Source organism: Astyanax mexicanus, chromosome 16 (assembly GCF_023375975.1).
Source record: "Astyanax mexicanus isolate ESR-SI-001 chromosome 16, AstMex3_surface, whole genome shotgun sequence".
NCBI classification, from domain to species: Eukaryota; Metazoa; Chordata; class Actinopteri; order Characiformes; family Acestrorhamphidae; genus Astyanax; species Astyanax mexicanus.
In genome coordinates, this window is record NC_064423.1 from 25,222,522 (window position 1) to 25,244,643 (window position 22,122).

At 37.9% G+C, this 22,122-nt stretch overlaps 1 protein-coding gene across 7 annotated transcripts; it reads left to right on the top strand.

Moving 5' to 3' along the window:
* The first annotated feature begins 5,134 nt into the window (after positions 1-5,134).
* On the top strand, positions 5,135-13,504 carry LOC125780399 (uncharacterized). Of its 7 annotated transcripts, none has more exons than XM_049465775.1 (8): positions 5,137-5,247; positions 6,311-6,380; positions 8,587-9,511; positions 11,017-11,113; positions 11,206-11,307; positions 11,390-11,565; positions 11,933-12,034; positions 12,126-13,504. In XM_049465775.1, the coding sequence occupies exons 3-8, from the start codon at positions 8,589-8,591 to the stop codon at positions 13,024-13,026; spliced, it is 2,301 nt and encodes a 766-aa protein (XP_049321732.1). In that variant the 5' UTR covers positions 5,137-5,247; positions 6,311-6,380; positions 8,587-8,588; the 3' UTR covers positions 13,027-13,504. The 7 variants fall into 7 exon arrangements, with proteins under 7 accessions (XP_049321737.1, XP_049321732.1, XP_049321731.1 ...); XM_049465777.1 differs by lacking the exon at positions 5,137-5,247 and adding an exon at positions 6,016-6,050; XM_049465778.1 differs by lacking the exon at positions 5,137-5,247 and adding an exon at positions 6,118-6,203.
* Positions 13,505-22,122: the final 8,618 nt, after the last annotated feature.

The window sequence follows — 22,122 nt, forward strand, 5'->3', positions numbered from 1 at the left end:
TACTGAATACTTCAAAACTACTAAAAATAAAGTTAAATGGGTTCCACTTTAGTGTTAAATGTTAAAAATCTGGTTTATGCAAAACAAAATAGGCATTTTTCCTAAGTTTACTCTCCCATTACTCCAAAATGCTAGAGTCATGTCACTTTATATGTCATTAAAAGTCCAAAGACTTGAAATGAGGCAGAACTAATCAGAATCACTTTTTGATCTGTAGGTGGGATATCAAAGACTAATCAGAATCAGTTTAAGTACTGCAAAATCTGGTTTATGTCAAATTTAATGAACAGTTTTTGACTTCTGAATGGAAAGTTTTTGACTTCTTTATCACTTAAATTACTTTTATCTTTTTAAGATTATTAGGAAATCCAAAACTCTCTTTAATGCACTTTATTGAAAAGTTTATTATGTTCTTATATGAAACATCATGCATGTACAGTATCTATGCAACTGCTGGTTTAGATAATTGTGGGTGTTTTTTTTTTTTTTACAGTGGTTGTGATAGGAACCAGAGGTTGCCATGACTACTAGACTGATATACTGATATAACTATTTTATTTATATTTACTGCATTGGGCTGATGCTCTTCTGCAGAATGGGATTTAACAATGACATTTGAATCATGTTTGGCATTTATGTACAATAAGAAGTCTTACCCAATCTTTCTGATTTCACTTCTTTGCTTCTTATTTTATGTCTCCAAAATAACACCTAGTGCATGTGATCAAACACAAGACACTCTAGACCACAACGTAGATAATTCAGGACAGTCCCAAAACATGTGTAATGTTTTCACTGTCAGAACGTTTTATTTGGTAATGCCTTATGGGAGTGGTATACACTCTGTAAATTAGCTTAAATTGAATCTGAAACTGATGAGTGACATTTCCTGAGGGGGGAACATATTTTCCCAAATTCTGCCCCAGTTCAAAAATATTCCATTTTTGTATGAGCTTGCTAAACACAAGGTTTAATCTAAGAAGTGTACTATTATGCAAGTCTCAACACAACATTAACAGCTTTGTACAGTTGTAATAGAACTTCATGTACATGTTTGAATATTGTGTACACCTTAAAAAAATAAAGTTTAAAAATTTTCAAAAAACTTAGTTTTTGGTTTTTACCAAAAATGGTTGGTGTATAGATGTGGATGGGAGACCAAATGCCAAAACACAGAAAAAAATATATATAATTCTTCCTCATCAACTGAAAGAATCTGGCTTTTTGAGCCTCAGTTCATATTAGTTGCTGTCCTTCCACCATTTTTTCTACAGTTTTTTTAATAGAATAGCTTAGCTGAGTTTGAATGGTGCTTTATGCAGTGTTTGAGAGTGAATAGTGAATAATCCTATTTAAGTAATGTTCTAATCCATATTATAACAAGGACTACTTAACTAAGTAAAGAAAAAAAATCTTTAGGAAATGAAGGTAGTCAATCTGAAAAATCTCAGTTTCAAAAACTAGGAAAATGAAAGAATCCTAAAGTGTGATTGCAAAGACCATCATCAAAAAACGTTATGATGAAACTGGCACTCATCAGGAGCACCCCAGGAAAGGAAGAGCAAGAGTTCCTTTTGTTGAACAGGATAAGTTGATCAGTGATACCAGCCTCAGAACCTGCAAGTTTACAGCACCTCAAATAAGAGCACCTAAATGCTTTATTTTGGAGTATTTTGGTTTGTTTAACGCTTTTAACTTGTTTACTACATGATTCCTTATGTGTTTATTTAGGGTCTGCATGACTTCAGTATCAGTTTACAATGAAAACTAAATATATAAAAAAAAAATGAAAACTCTAAATGAGAAGGTGTTGTCCTTTCTCCTTTTATATAGTTTGTTTATTGAATAGCTTAGCTGAGTTTGAATATTGTTTATTTAAGGTCTGGATAACCTCAGTATTAATTTACGATATAGGAAGAAAAATGAAAACTCTAAATGAGAAAGTGTTTCCAAATTTAAATAACCTACACTAAACTTTTAAATCTAGCATTTAATGTTAGCTGAAGTGCAACATTAATAACAAAATAAAAGTGTGTAAAATGAATGAAATAGAAGCAAAATTGACTAAATACAGAACGAAATTTATAACATATTTAAGATAACACAATTAGAAAGATTAGAAGAATAAGAAAATGAAGACATCAGGTCACAGAGACGTTCACGAGAGCTTTTGCCTTATAAATAAGCTGCTTCTTAACCGCATGGCTAATTTTTTGATGTGCACGAAATGTCCAGCAGTGACAGAGCTGGTGCACATTTGGCCCGACAGACTGGAGTGGGCACCGTCTGAGTCACGGTGCCAAGGGCGGCGGAGAATATGACCCGACCCGCCCAGCTCATCATCTATCATCTCTCGGACTGACCTCCGCGTGCGCCACGTTGGAAATGAAGATTGATTGCGGCGGTAATGCACTTAACTGTTATGGAACTGATAAGATTGCACAATAATTTTTCATGGAGACGATTGAGATGGCACCGTAATGACTGGGCCGGTGGTGCCAGGCTGGACATGAGGCGGGCGGACGCTCCCGCTGATGCGCTCGGCACAACACCGCTGAAAACTCAATTACCACCCCAGACCGCTGGCCTGTTTATTGGAGATTGATGCTGGACAGAACAGACCAGGGACCAGCTGTCCACCCCTCGGTAATGGCCTCGCGGGGACCTCCGCCGTAACATCCAGTTTGGCCGACTGCATCGATATCCATCGCTCCGCTCCCACAGCTTTATCAAATTAGCCACTCTAAATAGAATTGCACTCCAATCCAACATTATTAGAGGATTTTGGGAGCGATCGGGAGTCTGATTCATTTATCAGCGGAATAACAAAGCCGGGCTAAAGCGTCCACCTTCCAAAGGGATGATGTCTGCCGGACGCTGGTAGATTAGCCGTGGAATCTGGGCAGCGGTAATGGCCATCCTCTGTCTGATTGAGATTGATCATTAGCATACATCTCATAAACTAACATCGTAATGTGGCGTCAGGAGCCTGTCACAGAGACTCCATCACTATCATAGTCTTCATATTATAGTCTTCAGTCCTGTTCTGCTCTGTTCTGTAATTCTTATATTTTACTGATGTTTCTTATACCTTCTTTTAAAATGTTACATTGTAAATAGATACTAAAGTTCAACCAGAGTACTTGTATGAAGGAACACATAAGGAATGATGTAGTAAACAAGTAAAAAGTGTTAAACAAACCAAAATACTCTTCTGGTTGGTTTCTGAGGCTGGAAACTTAAGTTCTGAAGAACTTATCCTGTGCAACAGAGGAAACTCTTGGTCTTTACTTTCCTGGAGCAGTCCTGATGAGAGCCAGTTTCATCATTTCAATGTGGTTGATGGTCTTTGTGACTGCACTTGAGAATACCTTCTTAGTTCTTTCCATTGTTCTGATTGACTGACCTTAATTTCTTAAAATAGTTGAGTAGTTCTTAATAATGTTCATTATTCATAATTTGGATTAGAGCATTATTCAAATAGGGCTATTCACTGTAAAAAAAAAAAATCAAGTAATTAACTCTTAAATACCTCATAAACCTGACTGAAAATATTACAAGATTTGCAAAGGTGTCTCTATCTAAGCAAAAGGTTCAACTTTGAAGAATCTAAAATACTATTAAATATTTTCTGGTCTAATCCAAAAATCCTTAAAACCAAACTGAGCTTTTTTTTCAATAAAGTAAAACAGAGTTCCGCCTATTCAATTTATCATGCATTCTTTTTTTCCCAGGTGCCCATTTTGGCTTTATCTCCACTCAAACTTACAAGTATATAATAATAATTTAATTGAAACTACTAATATGAATATAATTTTAAAATGAGCATTTTACATTTCTTACATTCATTCTTTTATTTGCATGTAAATATCCACTATAAAAACTTGCGGCTTAAGAAGAACAAGTGCGATTATTCACAGTTAATCACAGAATATTGACATGATTAATCTGATTTAGTTATTTAAATCAACCGCACTACTTTTTAACTTAATGTGTAATGCTTATTTACATGTTTATTTATTTGCTTAATCACTAAGCAATCATTGCTTTCTATTTTTTATTTTATTTTATATACAACAATGCAAAAAAATACAAATAATAAAAAAAAGCCTCATGTCTCATTCCTTCTTGTCCACGTACGACGAAATACTAATTAGTGGGTCGAAACAAAACACTCCACCACTAAACACAGGCTACTGGCTGACAGCCATCTATTTTCTCCTGTAACCACCCAAGCTGTTCACACACATATCACTCACACGGATTCACCTAATTTAGCGTCAGCAGGTCCGTGACGCCGGAGTAGCTGACAGTTGAAATCCTCAAAAGAACAAACGTTTCCTGCTGTAAAAAAAAAAAAAAAAAAAAAAAATGTCCGGCAGCTTGTCGTGACACGCTCAGTCATTTAAAGGTGTGTGTTTGTGTGTGTGTTATTCAGCACTGAACGCTAAGCTGTCTTGTGGTAGAAGATATACAGTGAAACAATACAGGCAGGTGTTGCCTGAGTGTCTCTAAAAACAGAACATCTCCCTCAGGTTTAACTCAAAACAGTAGAGTTAAAAGACAATCTATTACAAAGAGAGAATTCTGGAGAGCGCTGTCAGTTGCTGAAAAGTAGAGACGAAACATAAAAGGTAGAAGAATGCTCTCAATACAATATCAGAACTCTCGCTAGTGACACATCGCACACAAATGACATCATAACAAGTCTGGAGGCTGCACCAATGACACACAGGGATCAATCACCAATTTCCTATTTGGCTATTTCCTGTTTTGGCTTCATTGTGGTGTCACAAGTTGCACCAATGACTTGAAACATGCCACACTACTGACATCACAGTGGCCCATAAGTTACAGGCTACACTAATGACATCATAATGGCTTACGAATGACAAGACAGAGGTGAAGCCTCAAAAATATCCTTTAAGTTACAAATCACACTGTAATCAATGTAATCAATTGGCACAATGGAGAAGTTTGCCCTGAACGTGGACTTACAGGCTGCTCAGCCTGTAAGGCTGCATCCCGCCTCCTCGATCACAGCCAATCAAATAACAGCATAGCCAAAAGCCCCGACCATGGCGCTAAACCCCACCCCCTCGACCAAAACCAATGAAAAAACAGAATCGTTAAAAAGCTCCGCCCACAAGCACAACCAGTGAGAGACGAAATCACGAAGCCGCGCTGGGATTCAAACTTTCAGTCTGGACAGTAACTGCTGCTGCTGATGCTCCTGCTGCATGTTCGGTAAGTTCTAACTTTAAATATATTTAAACATGTTTTAAAGGAATGTCCAGTTGAACAGAAATATCAGTAAAAAACGAATGAAAACTAGTCAGTTCCTCTGTGTTGTTGAGCTAGCTGAGGAGCAGCTCCCAATGTTTTTAACATGTTGGCTAACGTTAGCTAGTTAGCAGGCTAAGGAGCCAGTACACAGAACACAGCAGAACACAAGCTTTCATGTAAAGACAGTGTTGGTGTTTTAGCTAGGTCAGAATGCTATTGTAAATAGCTTACAAAACTTTAAAGGAAAATGCACATCTTTCTGGTCTAAATGCAAAGCAAGTAACATAGAAACAGACTGATTTAGCCTGTTGGTCTGATTTAGCCTGTAAAAACAGGCTAAACTATTTTGTTTTACGTTGTTGTTTGATACTTCTTCTTAGCTGATGTGACATGTGCAAGCCTCGGAGGCTGAGGGGAAACACATTTAGCCTGACATAAAGGCTGATTGGAGGGCCAAGTTTACTGTAGTTTATAAGCATTCCTTAATTATGATGCTCCTAAAGCCGATTAAAGTGCCAGTGATCATTATACATAGATGCTTATTATATATCCTTCCAGGCTGGTATGAAGTGTGCTTGCCTCAGAGGCTGATGGTAAATACTCTTTGCCTTCCAGGCTGGTATGAAGTGTGCTTGCCTCAGAGGCCGATGGTAAATACAATTTGCCTTACAGGCTGGTATGAAGTGTGCTTGCCTCAGAGGCTGATGGTAAATACTCTTTGCCTTCCAGGCTGGTATGAAGTGTGCTTGCCTACGAGGCCGATGGTAAATACCTTTTGCCTTCCAGGCTGATATGAAGTGCGCTTGCCTACGAGGCCGATGGTAAATACCTTTTGCCTTCCAGGCTGATATGAAGTGCGCAAGCTTCAGAGGCTAATGGGAAACCATTTTCTGTCTTCAAGGCTGATTGGAAGGATGGTGATAATTTACTGTAATTGATTTAGCATCACTTATGCAAGATGCCTCTGAGGCTGATTAGAAGACCAATGCTAATCTCCCTTTTTTGCATTTTATGTACCTTTCAGGACGATGTGTGCAAGTCTAAGAGGCTGATGGCAAATACTTTTTGCCTTCCATTCTAATTACAGAACCAAGGTAAATTATTAAGTGTCACTTTATCAAGATGCCTCTGATGCTTAGAAGACTAGTGATAATTTCACAGATGTTTGTTATATATTTTTCAAATAGTTTTATTGTCAATTCTGCATTTGTTCAGGACATACAGAGGATTGAAATTGTGTTACTCTCCTACCCAAGTTGCAGCAAAAATAAACATTAACAATAATAGATTCAATACAGATAAACTAAGTATATAAATATATGGCTGATTTGAAGTGTGTTTGCCTCAGAGGATGATAGGAAACACCTATTACCTTCCAGGCTGATTGGATGGACAATGACAGTAATTTATTTAAAATTATGTACTTAAGATGCCTCCAACATAGATTATAATGCCACTGATCTTTCCATATTGTTGCTTGATATAATTTACACTTTGATTTACTTCATGGGTGATTTAAAATTGAAATCATTTGAATCATGTTGAAAGGCTGATAACCTTAAGGTTGTTTAAGAAGTCAATGATCACTTTGTAATGTTACTCGGGTGTATGTCTATTAGGCTGAATAAAAAGTCAGTGATAATTTACCTTAATTAACATGAGTATATTATATGCCTTCAAGGCTGATTATATGATAAACAATAATTTTAGTGTTACTTAGATATATACCTCAGAGGATGATGTTAAGTGTACAAACTTCAGAGGAGCATGGAAATATACCTTATGACTTCCAGGATGATGGAAGAGCAAAGATTTTCGCTAGAAATACTTTTTTTGTAAAAGGACATTACCTCCTAAGCTGATAGAAAAGACCATAGGTTGATCAGAAGGTGAGTGGTCATTTTCATGTCACAGCTCTGTTTGTAGCAGATAAAGCTCGGGAATAAAAACAGTGCAGTCATTTTGCATAAGCCATGATATGTCTGGCTATCTTGCTGGGTGTAGGATATTTATTTCTGTTTTCATTATTTCTGTTTTTCATGATTGTTACACTGGCATTCTTTATTTAAAGGGATAGTTCAGGATTTTTGACATGAATCTGTACGGCATCCCCATTACCAGTGTGGTGCATTCACTCTGACTGACCCCCGACAGCGTCCTGTGAGCAGAGTTCTCGTCCAGCTTTGGTCAAGGAGAAAGTAGTTGGGCAGGTTTGCTGGAGCCAGGAAAATAAAGCGTTTCTCTTCCCTAAACAATATGTGTTCAAAAGAGTGATTTATCTGCTCCAAACCCGCTGTAGAAAAAACGGTCCCACCTTGTAATCACTCGGCCCTATTTTCTCTAAATTCGTATGAACACATATTGTTTAGGGAAGAGAAACGCTTTATTTTCCTGGCTCCAGCAAACCTGCCTAACTACTTTCTCCTTGACCAAAGCTGGACGAGAACTCTGCTCACAGGACGCTGTCGGGGGTCAGTCAGAGTGAATGCACGACACTGGTGATGGGGATGCAATACAGATTCATGTCAAAATTCCCCAACTATCCCTTTAACAGTATGTATAGTTTATATCATAAAAGCATATTCTTTTTCCTGTTCTCTATGGAATATCACTCAAACTTTGCTTGTTTTGTACATGTTGGATCATAAATGCAATTATGATATTATACACTGGGTGTCTACTACACTTATCGTCTATTATCATTGTTACTTATAGGTGCAATTTGTAGTTCTACAACTAGACCATCTGTTTCTATGTATAATTTGTTAGCAGCCTGAGTACATTTTAGAGCAGGTATTATGTGGTTGGTTATTTATTCCCAGCACTGCAGTGACACTGATGTGGTGGTGCTTTGTTAGTGTGTGTTGTACTGGTGTGAATGGATCAGACAGTTTGCTGGAGTTTACAAACATCTCAGTGTCACTGTTGGACTATGAATCGTCCACTAACCAAAACTATCCAGTATCCCAAATTGTAGAGTAGAAGTGTAAAACAATATAGATAAATAACATTTTGTGTTGCTGTATTAATGCTCAACAACTCCACTCCAAGGTAAACCAGTAGCATAAAGGTGCACCACTAATGTTACAGTTGGTAAATCTATGTATATTTCATGTTTTCCTAAAAATCAAAATACATCACCTTGCTTATAATATTGCAATATATTACAATATTTGTATTAATACCTCTGTATCGTGTTGATTATAAAATTGCCAGTTTTTGTCAAAAGTGTCCAGTTGCTCTTTGATCCTATTAATATTATGTTATAGGTTATTTAAATATATGCCTTTTATTTTCCAGCAATGGAGGCACACTGGATTGCTGCAATTGAGAGCTCTCTTCGAAAAGAGGCAGATCCTAAAGTCAAGAGGTCGATTCAAGTACTGTCTGGTCAGAGTCAAGATGCCTTCATGTCTTCACATCTGCATTACCTTGAAGAATGTGGCCTTGGTAACTTTGTAGCCATGAAGAAACGACATGCCAATCATTTTCAGTGGCGATGTGAAAGAGCCAGTCACTGCAAGGGGAAGTCTACTGGAGACCCCCAAAAAACAAGAGCCAACAGTTGTGGGGCCTACGTATCTTTCACATTTGTAAACAAGAACTGTTATGATGGGTGTATTATACGACTCATGAGTGACCATTCTGGGCATGATCCTAACAGTCCCTTAGAGAGCACTGTAAATCGGATTCATCCTGGTCTCACTGACTACATTTATACCCTCATTCAGCAGGGTCACACAAATGCTGAAATACTGCTCTGTTGCAAAGACTGGTCGGACACACAGAGCCAGTCGTATCTCAAGGACAGAAGGTACCACGTAGCACCTGATGATATTAATTTTATACGGAAAAGCTATAATGCACATACTCACATGGATTTAAATGACTGTGTTAGCGTGGACCGATTAATCAAAAGTAAGTTTAAAGATGACATCATCTACTACCAGCCTTTGTCACACTCTGAAAAGCAGGCACTCATCATTGTTTTTAGCACACCTTGGCAGAGAGATCAACTGAAGAACTATGGCTCTGACATGATATACCTTGATGCAACATATAAGGGTATTACCCAGTATGGATTCGCTTTTTATGCTGTCATCATTAAGTCTTCCCAGGGTCGTGGAGTCCCAGTGGCCTTCTTCATTTTAAGTGAGGAATCTACAGAGAACCTAAGTATTTGTCTTCAAAAGCTGCAAGAGTGTGTTAATCCCTTTCAACCAAGGTAAAACTAAAAGGTCTAAAAGGTAATGGATTACAATAAATATGGAATAGGAAACTGTATTTTTGCTCTTAAATGTATATTCAGCATTTGTGATGTGCTAATGTCTAATATATTTTGAATTCTGAGTTTTTATTATTTGCCTGGGATATTTCACAATTCACGATTACTGGAGAAACTCGGCTGTGGCAGTCTTGACCCAAGTTTTCCTTCTACCTATAGCGAATTGTCCAAACATTGGCTGGTGTCCAAAATTGAATTTGTCATTTAACATAAACTTGACGAGAAAAATAGTAACTTAAAGTAGCATTAAACACCTTTGACTCATACTGTAGCTGCATTTTGTAGTTCAAAAATTACAGACTGTAGTCCATCTGATTCAATGCATACATTGTTTACCCCTTTCACCCTGTTCTTCAAAGTCAGAACCACCACAGAGCAAGTGTTATGTGGGTGGTGGGTCATTCTCAGCACTGTAGTGACACTGACTTGATGCTGATGTGTTAGTGTGTATTGTGCTGGTGTATGTGGATCAGACACAGCAGTGCTATTGGATGTTTAACACTTCAGTCTCACTCCTGGACTGAAAATTGTCCACCAACCAAACCTATCCAGCCTACAGCATCATGTGACCGCTAATGAAGGACTAGAGGATGACCAACTCAAACTGTGCAGCAGCTATCGTCTATGACTTTACATCTACAAATTGGACCAACAATGTAAGAATCTCTGACTTGAGTTGACAGTGTTTCAAAACTCCAGTAGCACTGCTGTGTCTGATCCACATACACTAATACAACACACACTAATATACCACCACCATGTCAGTGTCACTACAGCACTGATGATAATATATCACCCACATAATACCTGCTCAGTGGGGGTCCTGACCTTTTGAAAAACAGGGTGAAATGGGTTAACAATGTATGCAGTGAATCATATTGTATACAAACCGCACCAACAGTACCAGGCAAAAGTGTTTGGACACTTTGCCATTCAATTGAATGATCATTTATTAAAACTGTTTGGTATAACTCAGTTATGTTTCTGAACAACTGATGTAAAACTGGTAAAGAATGTAAAAAGGGCACTAGGAAAGACTGCTACCACCCAAGCTGATTACAAAAGCAATCATTATTTGTGTTCTAACTTGTTTTGCAGACATTAGATGCCATCAATACAGATGTACTAGACACTGTATTCCAAGAATAATACAAAATCCTATCATCCACTGGACAGATAAGAAGGCCAATGGTCATTTTACGTGGTACAATTTTGAATAGAATTCATGTGACTACAAGGCTGATATTAAAGACATAGACCTACCTTCTAGACTTTGTTAAAAAGGCACATTTCCTTCCATGCTATTTCTCACACACACACACACACACACACACACACACACACACACACACACACACACACACACACACACACACACACACATATATATATATATATATATATATATATATATATATATATGAAATTATGTATTTTATTTTCAGGTGTGTCATGGTAGACAGAGATCTTAAGGAAATCAATGCAGTGCAGAAAGTGTTCCCACACACTAGAATACTGCTGTGCTGGTTTCACGTTCTTCAGGTAAAATTCCCCCACAACCACAGAATAAGATTTCATTTAGCAGAACTGTGCATATGTTTTATTATGCATGTATTTCTATATGTTCTATATAGGCAGTTCATCGCTGGATGCAACGCCAAGATGAATGTAAAAAGCAACCAGCTTTGAAAAATGAAGTCATCAGGGCAATGATAGCACTCAAACAGTGTGCAACTGTAAGTTGCTCACATAGTTGTGTCCAAAATATTTTGTCTGTTGATAATCCTTTAAAACTAATGTTAGTCTTTGCTTTTTCAGGAAGCAGACTTTGAAGAGAGGTCAAACCAAGTAGTAGACAGCATTGATGAACTCTCAGGCACAACAACTATCTCAAACTATTTAAAAATGCAGTGGTTTCAACATTCCAAGATGTGGGCCAACTTTGGAAGAAGAGTATTCCACCAAAATAGTGAAACCAATAACTTGGCTGAGAGGTTTGGATGTCTGTAGTCTCCTGCATTGGTTACCAGCCCTGGTTCTACATATTTAACGTTGCTCAAAAACACATAAAAAAACTGATGAGGAGCATGGAAAGGGCAGTACATAAAGTACTTCAGGACCAAGGCTGCAAACCACTTGGCTAGCTTTTTTTTGTGTTCTTCAGTCATTTTACTTAAATAGTCCAGTATAATACTTGGACTTCTTTTTGGTGTGTTGTTTTGTGTTTCCTTGTTTACTGAATAAGGCAACTGAATGATATTTAACTTGAAAAATACTTTATTGTAAGTGTTTGCAATTTTCTTCAGCTCATTCATCTTTTAAAATTTCAGCAGATTTTTGAGCATCTGTTTTGTTTTTCAGATTCTTTTTCAGCATGAAATACCAATTTCTTCAAGGGTATGCAAACAGACGTGTAGATGACTTGCTTCATCTTTTGAGTGAGAAGGTGGTGACATATTACAGGTTAGTTGACAGTTATTACTGAACTTTTGTGTTTTTAATTACAATATTTTACCCATTTTTAACATTATTTTAAATATGTTCTGTCTTTAAGCTACCTGGAAGAACTCTACAAAGCGGGCCGGATAACTGAGTTGAAGAAACCAGACATGGGTGAACTTGTGTCTAGGATGAAATACAAAGGCTTGCATGACAAAGTTGTTTTTCAGTCTGCTGGCCAAATATTAGTACCTTCAGAAACCAGTGAGGGAAAGTGTTATTTTGTTGATCTCATCACAATGCTCTGTGAATGTGATTGGGCTGAAAGGGGAAACCTATGCAAGCACATTGCCTTGGCAAAGCACGTTTGTGAAGAAAGAGATGTGGACATAGATGAGTGCAGAAGGGAATTGGCTTGCTGTCTGTCAGAACAAGGCAGTTATGAGTGGGATGGAAATTACTTAATTGTACATCACAGGCAAAGTTTTGGAGTTGTAAACTTGCAAACAAAGCACTGCACATGTCTTGCTAGTAGCTTAAAAGAAATATGTGTGTGCCTTAGAGTTTCAGAGATCCTAGTCCTGCGGGATGGTCCAGAAGAGAACATTCAGTCATTTGAAGGTGTTTCAAACCATGTAAAAGAGCATGTAACCCCATGCAAGACTGTAAAAGAAATGATAGGGGCATTGTACAACTGGTCTGAGAGCACAGAGTTCTGTGAAAGTCCAGAATTACTGTCTGCAGTTAACAGAGTTTATCAGCTTGCTTTTGGACAGTACAGTAGCAACACAAGGAAAAGAAAGATTCAAAAGCTTCACAAGTACAGACTAAGAGTCAATGAAGCAAAGAAAACAATACAGAACATGCACTCGTACACGCTGAAAAACAGCTTAAATCGTGCAATGCGCTCACATAGGCCTGACTCACACTTTAAAATTACTGCATTTAAAAAAAGAGTCAGAGATGGTAAGCACCGTATACACTTCCGTGATACTAATAAAGCCATGCAAAAATAAAGTTGCAATTGTGGCCAGTATGACTTTTCTGTATTTTGTACTGGGGCTGTCTCCAGTGATTACTACAATAACAATTATAATATATATTATAATTGTAAAAAACAAAATCTTTGAATGTTAACTGCCATTTCTGTCCATATCTCGTTTCTCCAAAAGCATTCTCAACAGCAGATAGTTCCATTAAATAAAAGAAAAACCCAGATGCAGTGTTTCAAATTTTATTAACTTTATTAACATAATTTTTTCTTCTTAAACAATAAAATGCAATCACAGTTTCTGTAGTTATTTAAGAAAAAAAATGCAGAAAAGAAAATGTATTTGTGTTAGGATTGTTACAATAATACCTGGAATAATGTACAGTATATGAAATATAATAAACATGTTCACAAACATATACATGAACCTTTTTTTATGTTAGGAAAATAAATGTACATTGACAAGTCAACTTGACATAATAAAAAAACTATATACATGTAAACCGTTTTATTAATGTCTGTGCTGGGTTCTTGGGTTCTGGGTTCTTAATGTCTGTGCTGTCCCTTGGATTACGTGGCTAGAAAAAAAATTCTTGGACTAATAACACCACAAACATATTTGGCAAAATGAATATAATGACATATACCAATCAGACATAACATTATGACCACCATCATGTTTCTACACACACTGTTCATATCATCAGCTTGGCAAACCACTGACCACATAGGAGAACTCTGTAGTTCAGACTGGTTCAGTACTTAGTTTGTAGTATGTCTGTTTCTCTATATACTTGATTACCTTGTTCTTCAAATCACCCCCGCAGCATCACCACAGAGCAGGTGTTTTGTGGGTGGTGGATCAGTCTCAGCACTGCAGTGACACTGACGTGGTGGTGGCTTATTATTCTAGTGTAAGTAGATCACACACAGCAGTGCTGCTGGACACCTCAGGGTCACAGCTAGATTGATAATCGTCCACCGCCCAAGACTATCCAGCTTCCTGGGCAGTGTCCTGTGACCATTAATGAAGGTCTAGAGGAACACAAATTGTGCAGCAACAGATGAGCTCTTGTTTCTGACATTACACCTACAAGGGGGAGCAGCAAAAACAGTGGGAGGGGCCAAGTGTGTACAATGAGTGGACACAGTGTTTAAACACTCCAGCAGCCCAACACACACTAACACACCACCACCACATCAGTGTCAGTGCAGTGCTGAGAATGATCCACAACACACATAGTACCTGCCCTGTGGGGGTCCTGAACATTGAAATACAGGGTAATAAAGTATACAGAGAAACAGATATACTACAGTCTGTAAGTGTGGAACTACAAAGCGCTCCTATTTGTTTAGTCAACCTGATAAAATGTACAGGGTAGAAATGTGGAGATGGTCATAATATTGCACCCCATTGATGTATGAAGATGAATTATAGGTTACATGATTGAATTTTAGTGTCTTTCAACAATGGTGGATACAAACGATAGAACACACTACACTACAATTGAAATACACAAGAAAATATATTTCAAGTCTTACCTTTAAGTGCTGCAATTTGTGCATCAGCACATTCAGTGAACAGGTTTTCAAAGATATGCAAGAGTGAGAATCCAAGTCCATGGGTAGCCAAGTTGAACATGCCAGCCTCTGCTTTTATGCCTTCACTGGCTGTTTTGATCATTTCTCTTATAGAAATAAATGTATGATTAGTTTACAGTAGGGCTGTAATTCTACAAACATGACACTGAATTTAAATTGTTTTTACAAATATTTTTTTCTTTTGATCCGCAAATGAGTGTAATCCAATTTCCTTCCATTTGTTTCTTAATTAGCATGAAATAATGACAGATGTGCTATGATATTTTAATAAAATAATAAGAAGCAGAATATAAATAAATGCTGTGAAATGAAACATAAAAAAATTTAATATTCCTGGTTTTCAAAATATAAAAATATTTAAAAGACAATTATGTATAAAAGAGGATTGACTTTCTGGAAGATATAAGATATGTTTTTCTATTTTACATAAAGTATTATCATATGTTTTAATTATGCATCATGGTCACATTGGAGTACATCTGTATTTTTTATCTGTACATCAGATATAACTGTTTAGGAAAAGGTGTGGTGTTACTTTTATAATATAATTTTAAACAAATTCTAAATTTGAAATTAAAACAGACTCTTACTTGAATAATGCCAGGTGACCAAGGGCCACATCGGTGTCTCGTTCCTCTAATAACTTCACCTTACTGAAAGGTACTTGTGTTGCCACAAGGTGACTAAGGCTTTGGCTCAGATCAACTACCTCCCCTTTGAACATAGAAGAACATTCAATTTAATCTAAAGTTCTGAAATAAGATTAATAAGTCTTAAATGTTCATAGACATTGCTGTACAGGATACACTTAAAAATGAAAATGTTAATATTCTACACTGCACTACATGTGGTAATCTGTACTGTACCCTCTGTCAGCTTGCTGCACATGGAGGTCAGTGTTGTAACTGGCCTTGGACAGACCCCTACATTGTCCAGTTCTGTCTTGAGACTAGCTTTTTTGTTTTTGTCCATCCTCAGGTACGCCACACAAGATGCAAGGGACATGCCCTCTGGTGGCCCAACTCTCCTTTTCAGCTCCTCTACAGTCACTGAATATCTTATTAAAAAAATCATGTCATTAATTTCAAACAAGGGCATTATATATTATAGGGTTACTTCTTCACTGATTCCTATACTACTGATCACTAATCTGGCTTCTGCCTTCACACAAAACATTATATGAAAACCACATAACATTTAACTACAATCAAATTCACATATTGTAACTTTAAGTACACACCTCTTTTTACGATGCCCAAATCCAAGAGGTAAGATGGCCTCTACCTCTTTAAAGAGGATCTCAGATGGACAGGCATTGCTGCAAAGGGTTGGGCTATGGGGAGTGCTTATGTTATTAGGTCCAGAGGTGGATGCTATTTCTTCAGTGGGTCTTATTGCTGGGGTCGGTGCTGGTGGTGAAGTGATGGCTGAGGATGGTGCTGGCGGTGAAGTGATGGTTGAGGATGGTGCTGGGGTAGGTGCTGGTGGTGAAGTGATGGCTGTGAATGGTGCTGGTGGTGAAGTGATGGCTGTGAATGGTGCTGGTGGTGAAGTGATGGCTGAGGATGGTGCTGGGGTAGGTGCTGGTGGTGAAGTGATGGCTGAGGATGGTGCTGGTGGTGAAGTGATGGTTGAGGATGGTGCTGGGGTAGGTGCTGGTGGTGAAGTGATGGCTGTGAATGGTGCTGGTGGTGAAGTGATGGTTGAGTATGGTGCTGGGGTCGGTGCTGGTGGTGAAGTGATGGCTGAGGATGGTGCTGGCGGTGAAGTGATGGTTGAGGATGGTGCTGATGTAGGTGCTGGTGGTGAAGTGATGGCTGTGAATGGTGCTGGTGGTGAAGTGATGGCTGAGGATGGTGCTGGTGGTGAAGTGATGGCTGAGGATGGTGCTGGTGGAGAAGTGATGGCTGAGGATGGTGCTGGTGGTAAAGTGATTGCTGAGGAAGATGTTAAGGTGGGTGCTTGTGTTAATATCTTGGCTGCAGTAGAAGACTGTACAGGATTGGGGGGCTTTTTTGAGGGAAGAACTAAGGGGTGGCAGGCTCTTTTGCGGCTGCGGGTCATTGGGGCAGATTGTGAAGGTGGAGTAGAGGATGGTGCTGGGGTAGGTGCTGGTGGTAAAGTGACAGCTGAGGAAGATGCTAAGGTGGGAGTGTGTGTTAAAATCTTGGCTTTGGTAGAAGACTGTAAAGGGTTAGAGGGCTTTTTTGAGGGAAGTAGTAAGGTGGGGCAGGGTCTTTTGCGCCGACGGGTCATTGGGGCAGATTCTTTAGGTGGAGGAGAGGATGGTGCAGAATTTCTCACAGGCCGGATAGTTCTTCCTACAATAGCAAGCCACAGACAGAGACAGACTGTCAGATAATAATGATGAATAGAGACAAAGAAATGAATCAGCTTGTATCACCTAAATTTTAGGGAAAATGTGTTTAGCAATCAGGTGACATTCTGATACTCAGCTGGACTTGTGGGCTAATCTGCAACATAAAAAATAAAAGGTTAATGATGCTGGAACACTGCATGTTCAAGGTATTATGACTATTCCTATATATCACAGGCTTACTGTGTGGTCTTCGTGTTGACTGTCCTGGTAAAGTGAGTAGAAACGTATACAGATATATTGTTATGTAGTACTCAGTAACAAGTAGCTAATCATGTAGCAAATCACCCTCTCAATATGATATACGATTGCCTTTCTTACAGTCAGGAAAACTTATTTTCCAGTAGAGTTATATTAAATTCATAAACATGCAGTGGATAATCACCTCTGCAGTCACAAACCTGACATAGGCTATATGTAAGCCCATTATGTGTCATGGGCATTCATGGGCATGTAGTGAAGTAGTGAAGGCTTAAATGTTTCTACAAAAATGGTAAATTATCAGCTGCCACTTAAAAAGCCTGGAAGATGAAATTCTTCTGCATTAGGTATTAAAAAGTTGAGCTTTTTACATCAGGCTGACATCCAATTAACTGACGCTAGATAAGTAATTTTACAACTTTAAAAAATTATTGTTCATCCTGATTCTTTAAGAATTTCTGTTCCATCAGTATTACGTTAACAGTAGCTTCTAAGTAAATATTACCAAAAAGGCAGCAATATGAAATAATTGGATGTTTAATTAATATGACAAATACTATAAGCCAATAAGCAACCTGTTAGTCTTTGAAATTAGTCATTTAATTTCATCATTTTGATGCAACATAAAATAATCACTGGCCTTTAAATCAGCCTGGTAGGTAGCTTACTTTCCTTAAAGATGGTGCCCTTTACGTTAGCCTTGAACAAATGTACATACCTGAGAGTTAACAAAATGCCTCAAAATACAGCATAAAAATATATTTGGTCTTCTCGTCACCCTAGAGGTTTATAGTCTATGCCATCAGCCTTTGAGGCATCAGTTAATGGGTAAAAATATGCAATTTTACAATTGCACCACTTACTTCAATTAAAATGTAATATCACTTATTACTCTCTTCCATTATCCTGGATTCCATCAGCCTCTGAGTCTTCCTAACTTTACATCAGCCTGAAAGGCATATAACTAAATAGATGTTTTTTCTAATATATAGTAATAGTTGTGATTTTCTAATCAGTTTTTCAACATGGCACCTGTGATACCAGATTTTAGGTAAATCAAATGTAAATGTTGTCAAGAAACAATGATAAACTATAACTCATATTTACATGCTCCAATCATCCTGGAATTGTATCACTGTATTTACAATCAGCCTCTGAGGGAAGTAAACTTCACATCAGTCTGAAACATATGTAACAAGCATCTATGTGAAATGTTCATTGGTTTTCTAATCAGCTTCAGAGGCATCCTGCATAACTAATGATAAATAATTACAGTAAATCATCATTGACCCTTTAATCAGCTTTGAAGGCAAAAGGTATTTACCATCAGCCTCTTAGGCAAGTACACTTCACCAAGAAAGAGTATGACAATGGATGATGAACACTGCCCTTCTAATCAGTGTCAGAGGTATCTTGCATAAGTGATGCTAAATCAATTACAGTAAATTATCACCATCCTTCCAATCAGCCTTGAAGACAGAAAATGGTTTCCCATTAGCCTCTGAAGCTTGCGCACTTCATATCAGCCTGGAAGGCAAAAGGTATTTACCATCGGCCTCGTAGGCAAGCACACTTCATACCAGCCTGGAAGGCAAAGAGTATTTACCATCAGCCTCTGAGGCAAGCACACTTCATACCAGCCTGGAAGGCAAAGAGTATTTACCATCAGCCTCTGAGGCAAGCACACTTCATACCAGCCTGTAAGGCAAATTGTATTTACCATCGGCCTCTGAGGCAAGCACACTTCATACCAGCCTGGAAGGCAAAGAGTATTTACCATCAGCCTCTGAGGCAAGCACACTTCATACCAGCCTGGAAGGCAAAGAGTATTTACCATCAGCCTCTGAGGCAAGCACACTTCATACCAGCCTGGAAGGCAAAGAGTATTTACCATCAGCCTCTGAGGCAAGCACACTTCATACCAGCCTGGAAGGATATATAATAAGCATCTATGTATAATGATCACTGGCACTTTAATCAGCTTTAGGAGCATCATAATTAAGGAATGCTTATAAACTACAGTAAACTTGGCCCTCCAATCAGCCTTTATGTCAGGCTAAATGTGTTTCCCCTCAGCCTCCGAGGCTTGCACATGTCACATCAGCTAAGAAGAAGTATCAAACAACAACGTAAAACAAAATAGTTTCTGGGCTTCCAATCAACCTGGTAGCAATTATCTTTAGTATTCTTTTTTAAGACCACTGCAATTTTTATATCCACATTAGTGCATTTTAAGTAAAAAATATCAGAGCAGCTTAAATATGAAAATATAAGTATATAAACATGTATGGATTGAATATTATAAGTGCAATTATATCAGTCTGTACGTTTGAGCACTGAAGGCAGGTACCCTATATATGAAATAAGTTTGATTAAATATGAAATAACCACAAGGCTAAACTTCAGCCTGTTTTTACAGGCTAAATCAGACCAACAGGCTAAATCAGTCTGTTTCTATGTTACTTGCTTTGCATTTAGACCAGAAAGATGTGCATTTTCCTTTAAAGTTTTGTAAGCTATTTACAATAGCATTCTGACCTAGCTAAAACACCAACACTGTCTTTACATGAAAGCTTGTGTTCTGCTGTGTTCTGTGTACTGGCTCCTTAGCCTGCTAACTAGCTAACGTTAGCCAACATGTTAAAAACATTGGGAGCTGCTCCTCAGCTAGCTCAACAACACAGAGGAACTGACTAGTTTTCATTCGTTTTTTACTGATATTTCTGTTCAACTGGACATTCCTTTAAAACATGTTTAAATATATTTAAAGTTAGAACTTACCAAACATGCAGCAGGAGCATCAGCAGCAGCAGTTACTGTCCAGACTGAAAGTTTGAATCCCAGCGCGGCTTCGTGATTTCGTCTCTCACTGGTTGTGCTTGTGGGCGGAGCTTTTTAACGATTCTGTTATTTCATTGGTTTTGGTCGAGGGGGTGTGGTTTAGCGCCATGGTCGGGGCTTTTGGCTATACTGTTATTTGATTGGCTGTGATCGAGGAGGCGGGATGCAGCCTTACAGGCTGAGCAGCCTGTAAGTCCACGTTCAGGGCAAACATCTCCATTGTGCAATCAATTGCTCATAAAAGACAGGAAGACAGCTCACCCCAATGATTTGATTTGATTTGATTATTAATCAGTATATTTAAAGAGTTCTGAAATAGAACAACTTTTTTGTACTAATTATTATACTTTAATTGTATAAAAATAGTACTAACGTTTTATTTAAATTGTGCTAAATGTTCTAAACTCTACTAAAATGGAGCTATTTTAAATACACTTAAGTAACATTTAAACATACTACTTCATGTATGTAACCCCATACTTTAAATAGGCTTACAGTAAAATTATAATACATTTAATGGGTATTACCACTGTATCACTATTTATTAAACAGCAAGTATATTAGAAATATACTAAGAATTGATGTAAAATATATGTGATCTATTTACATTCGAGTACAAATATGCTTCTTGTTCCTGTCTTTTGTTAGTAGCACACTTCTAGCATACTTCAGTGGGTATAAAAATATATTTTAATATACTGTACTACAATTTTTATTGTGTTACAAATTTAAATCAAATTTTATAAATGTAGTCATTTAATTTACTTTCTAAAAAAAGTTACATGATATATTGTACTTTAAGTGAACATCTGTAACAGTTGGTTTTAACATACTTTGCTAAAAATGTGCAAAAATATATTTATTTATTAATATATTTAATATATTTATTAATATATAAAGTATTTTAGAAGTATATTAAATTACATTAAACTAAAAGTGTACTTCATAGAAGTCTAAGTCTCTTTAAATACACTATATTGTACTTTTCAAAAAGTATGATAAATTTCATTTCAAACATTTGAAAGCATAATATCAATATACTTTTAATATATTTTAAGTAAATACATAAATCTTTTACTATATTTACAGCATACATGTTTTTTGTAGATGACAGGTCACACTGATGACATTGCAATGGCTCATAAACGACAATCCATATGAGTGACATCAAAGTGGCCATAAAGCTGCATGTAGCACCAATGACTGGTCAAGGCAACACTTGTGACATCACAAGTAAGAAGTCACACTTGTGATGATGCCACTTAATTAACTTACAGGTCACACTGAAGACTGACTAGCCCAGGCTGCTCTAATGAAAATAATGATGACTAGGTCACACTGATGACATCGCAGTAGCCTTGGCAAAACAGGCAGCACTAATGACAGGCTACACTGATGACATCACAGGGGCCTTAAAGTAACAGGTAACACCAGATACATCATACAGTGGTGCTTATGTAAGAGGTAGCACTGATGATATGACAGTGGCTCATAAATGACAGGCCACACCAATGAGGACATCATAGTGGCCTTGATTTAACAGGCAGCACTGATGACTATTGGTCCTGGCTTGTGCTGATGACATCACAGTAAGGATAAATGCCATCATCAGTTATGAAAACTGTATTAAGTATTGCAGTAAGAACGTGTGGGTGAGAGAGAGATAGACACAGAAGAGAGAGAGAGAGAGAAACAGAGGGAAACAAACACAGAGAGAGAGAGATGCATGATGGCCAGGTGGTCAGGGTCACTCTCCTGCTCACCTTGGCAGGTCGGGGTGGATGCTGCATGACAGGCTTACACACATCCGGCCTGCTCACACACACAAACATGCAGACAGCGGACAGCTTGGGGCTTTGGAAGTGCTCTACTGGGATTTCCACGCTAACGCTAACGCATGCCAGTTCATCAATTTAGCGCTGGACCAAACAGCCGCGTTCTGCAGAGGATGCATATGGTCCAAGGTTAAAAAGTTACCAGCTACAGAGTGCGGACCGGATGAACTGTGCTCGGCTGGAATCTCGCGCTCAGTACATCAGTCCGACTGCAACTGTAAACTATACTGTATTGAACTGAACCGCTACAATATTTACAAACTTT

What these genes read in the sequence shown, in the direction of transcription:
- LOC125780399 (XM_049465774.1), top strand. An exon ending in ACCAATAACTTGGCTGAGAG is followed by an intron (nt 11,566 to 11,932) that starts GTTTGGATGTCT and finishes TTTGTTTTTCAG; the next exon opens with ATTCTTTTTCAGCATGAAAT. An exon ending in AAGGTGGTGACATATTACAG is followed by an intron (nt 12,035 to 12,125) that starts GTTAGTTGACAG and finishes TCTGTCTTTAAG; the next exon opens with CTACCTGGAAGAACTCTACA.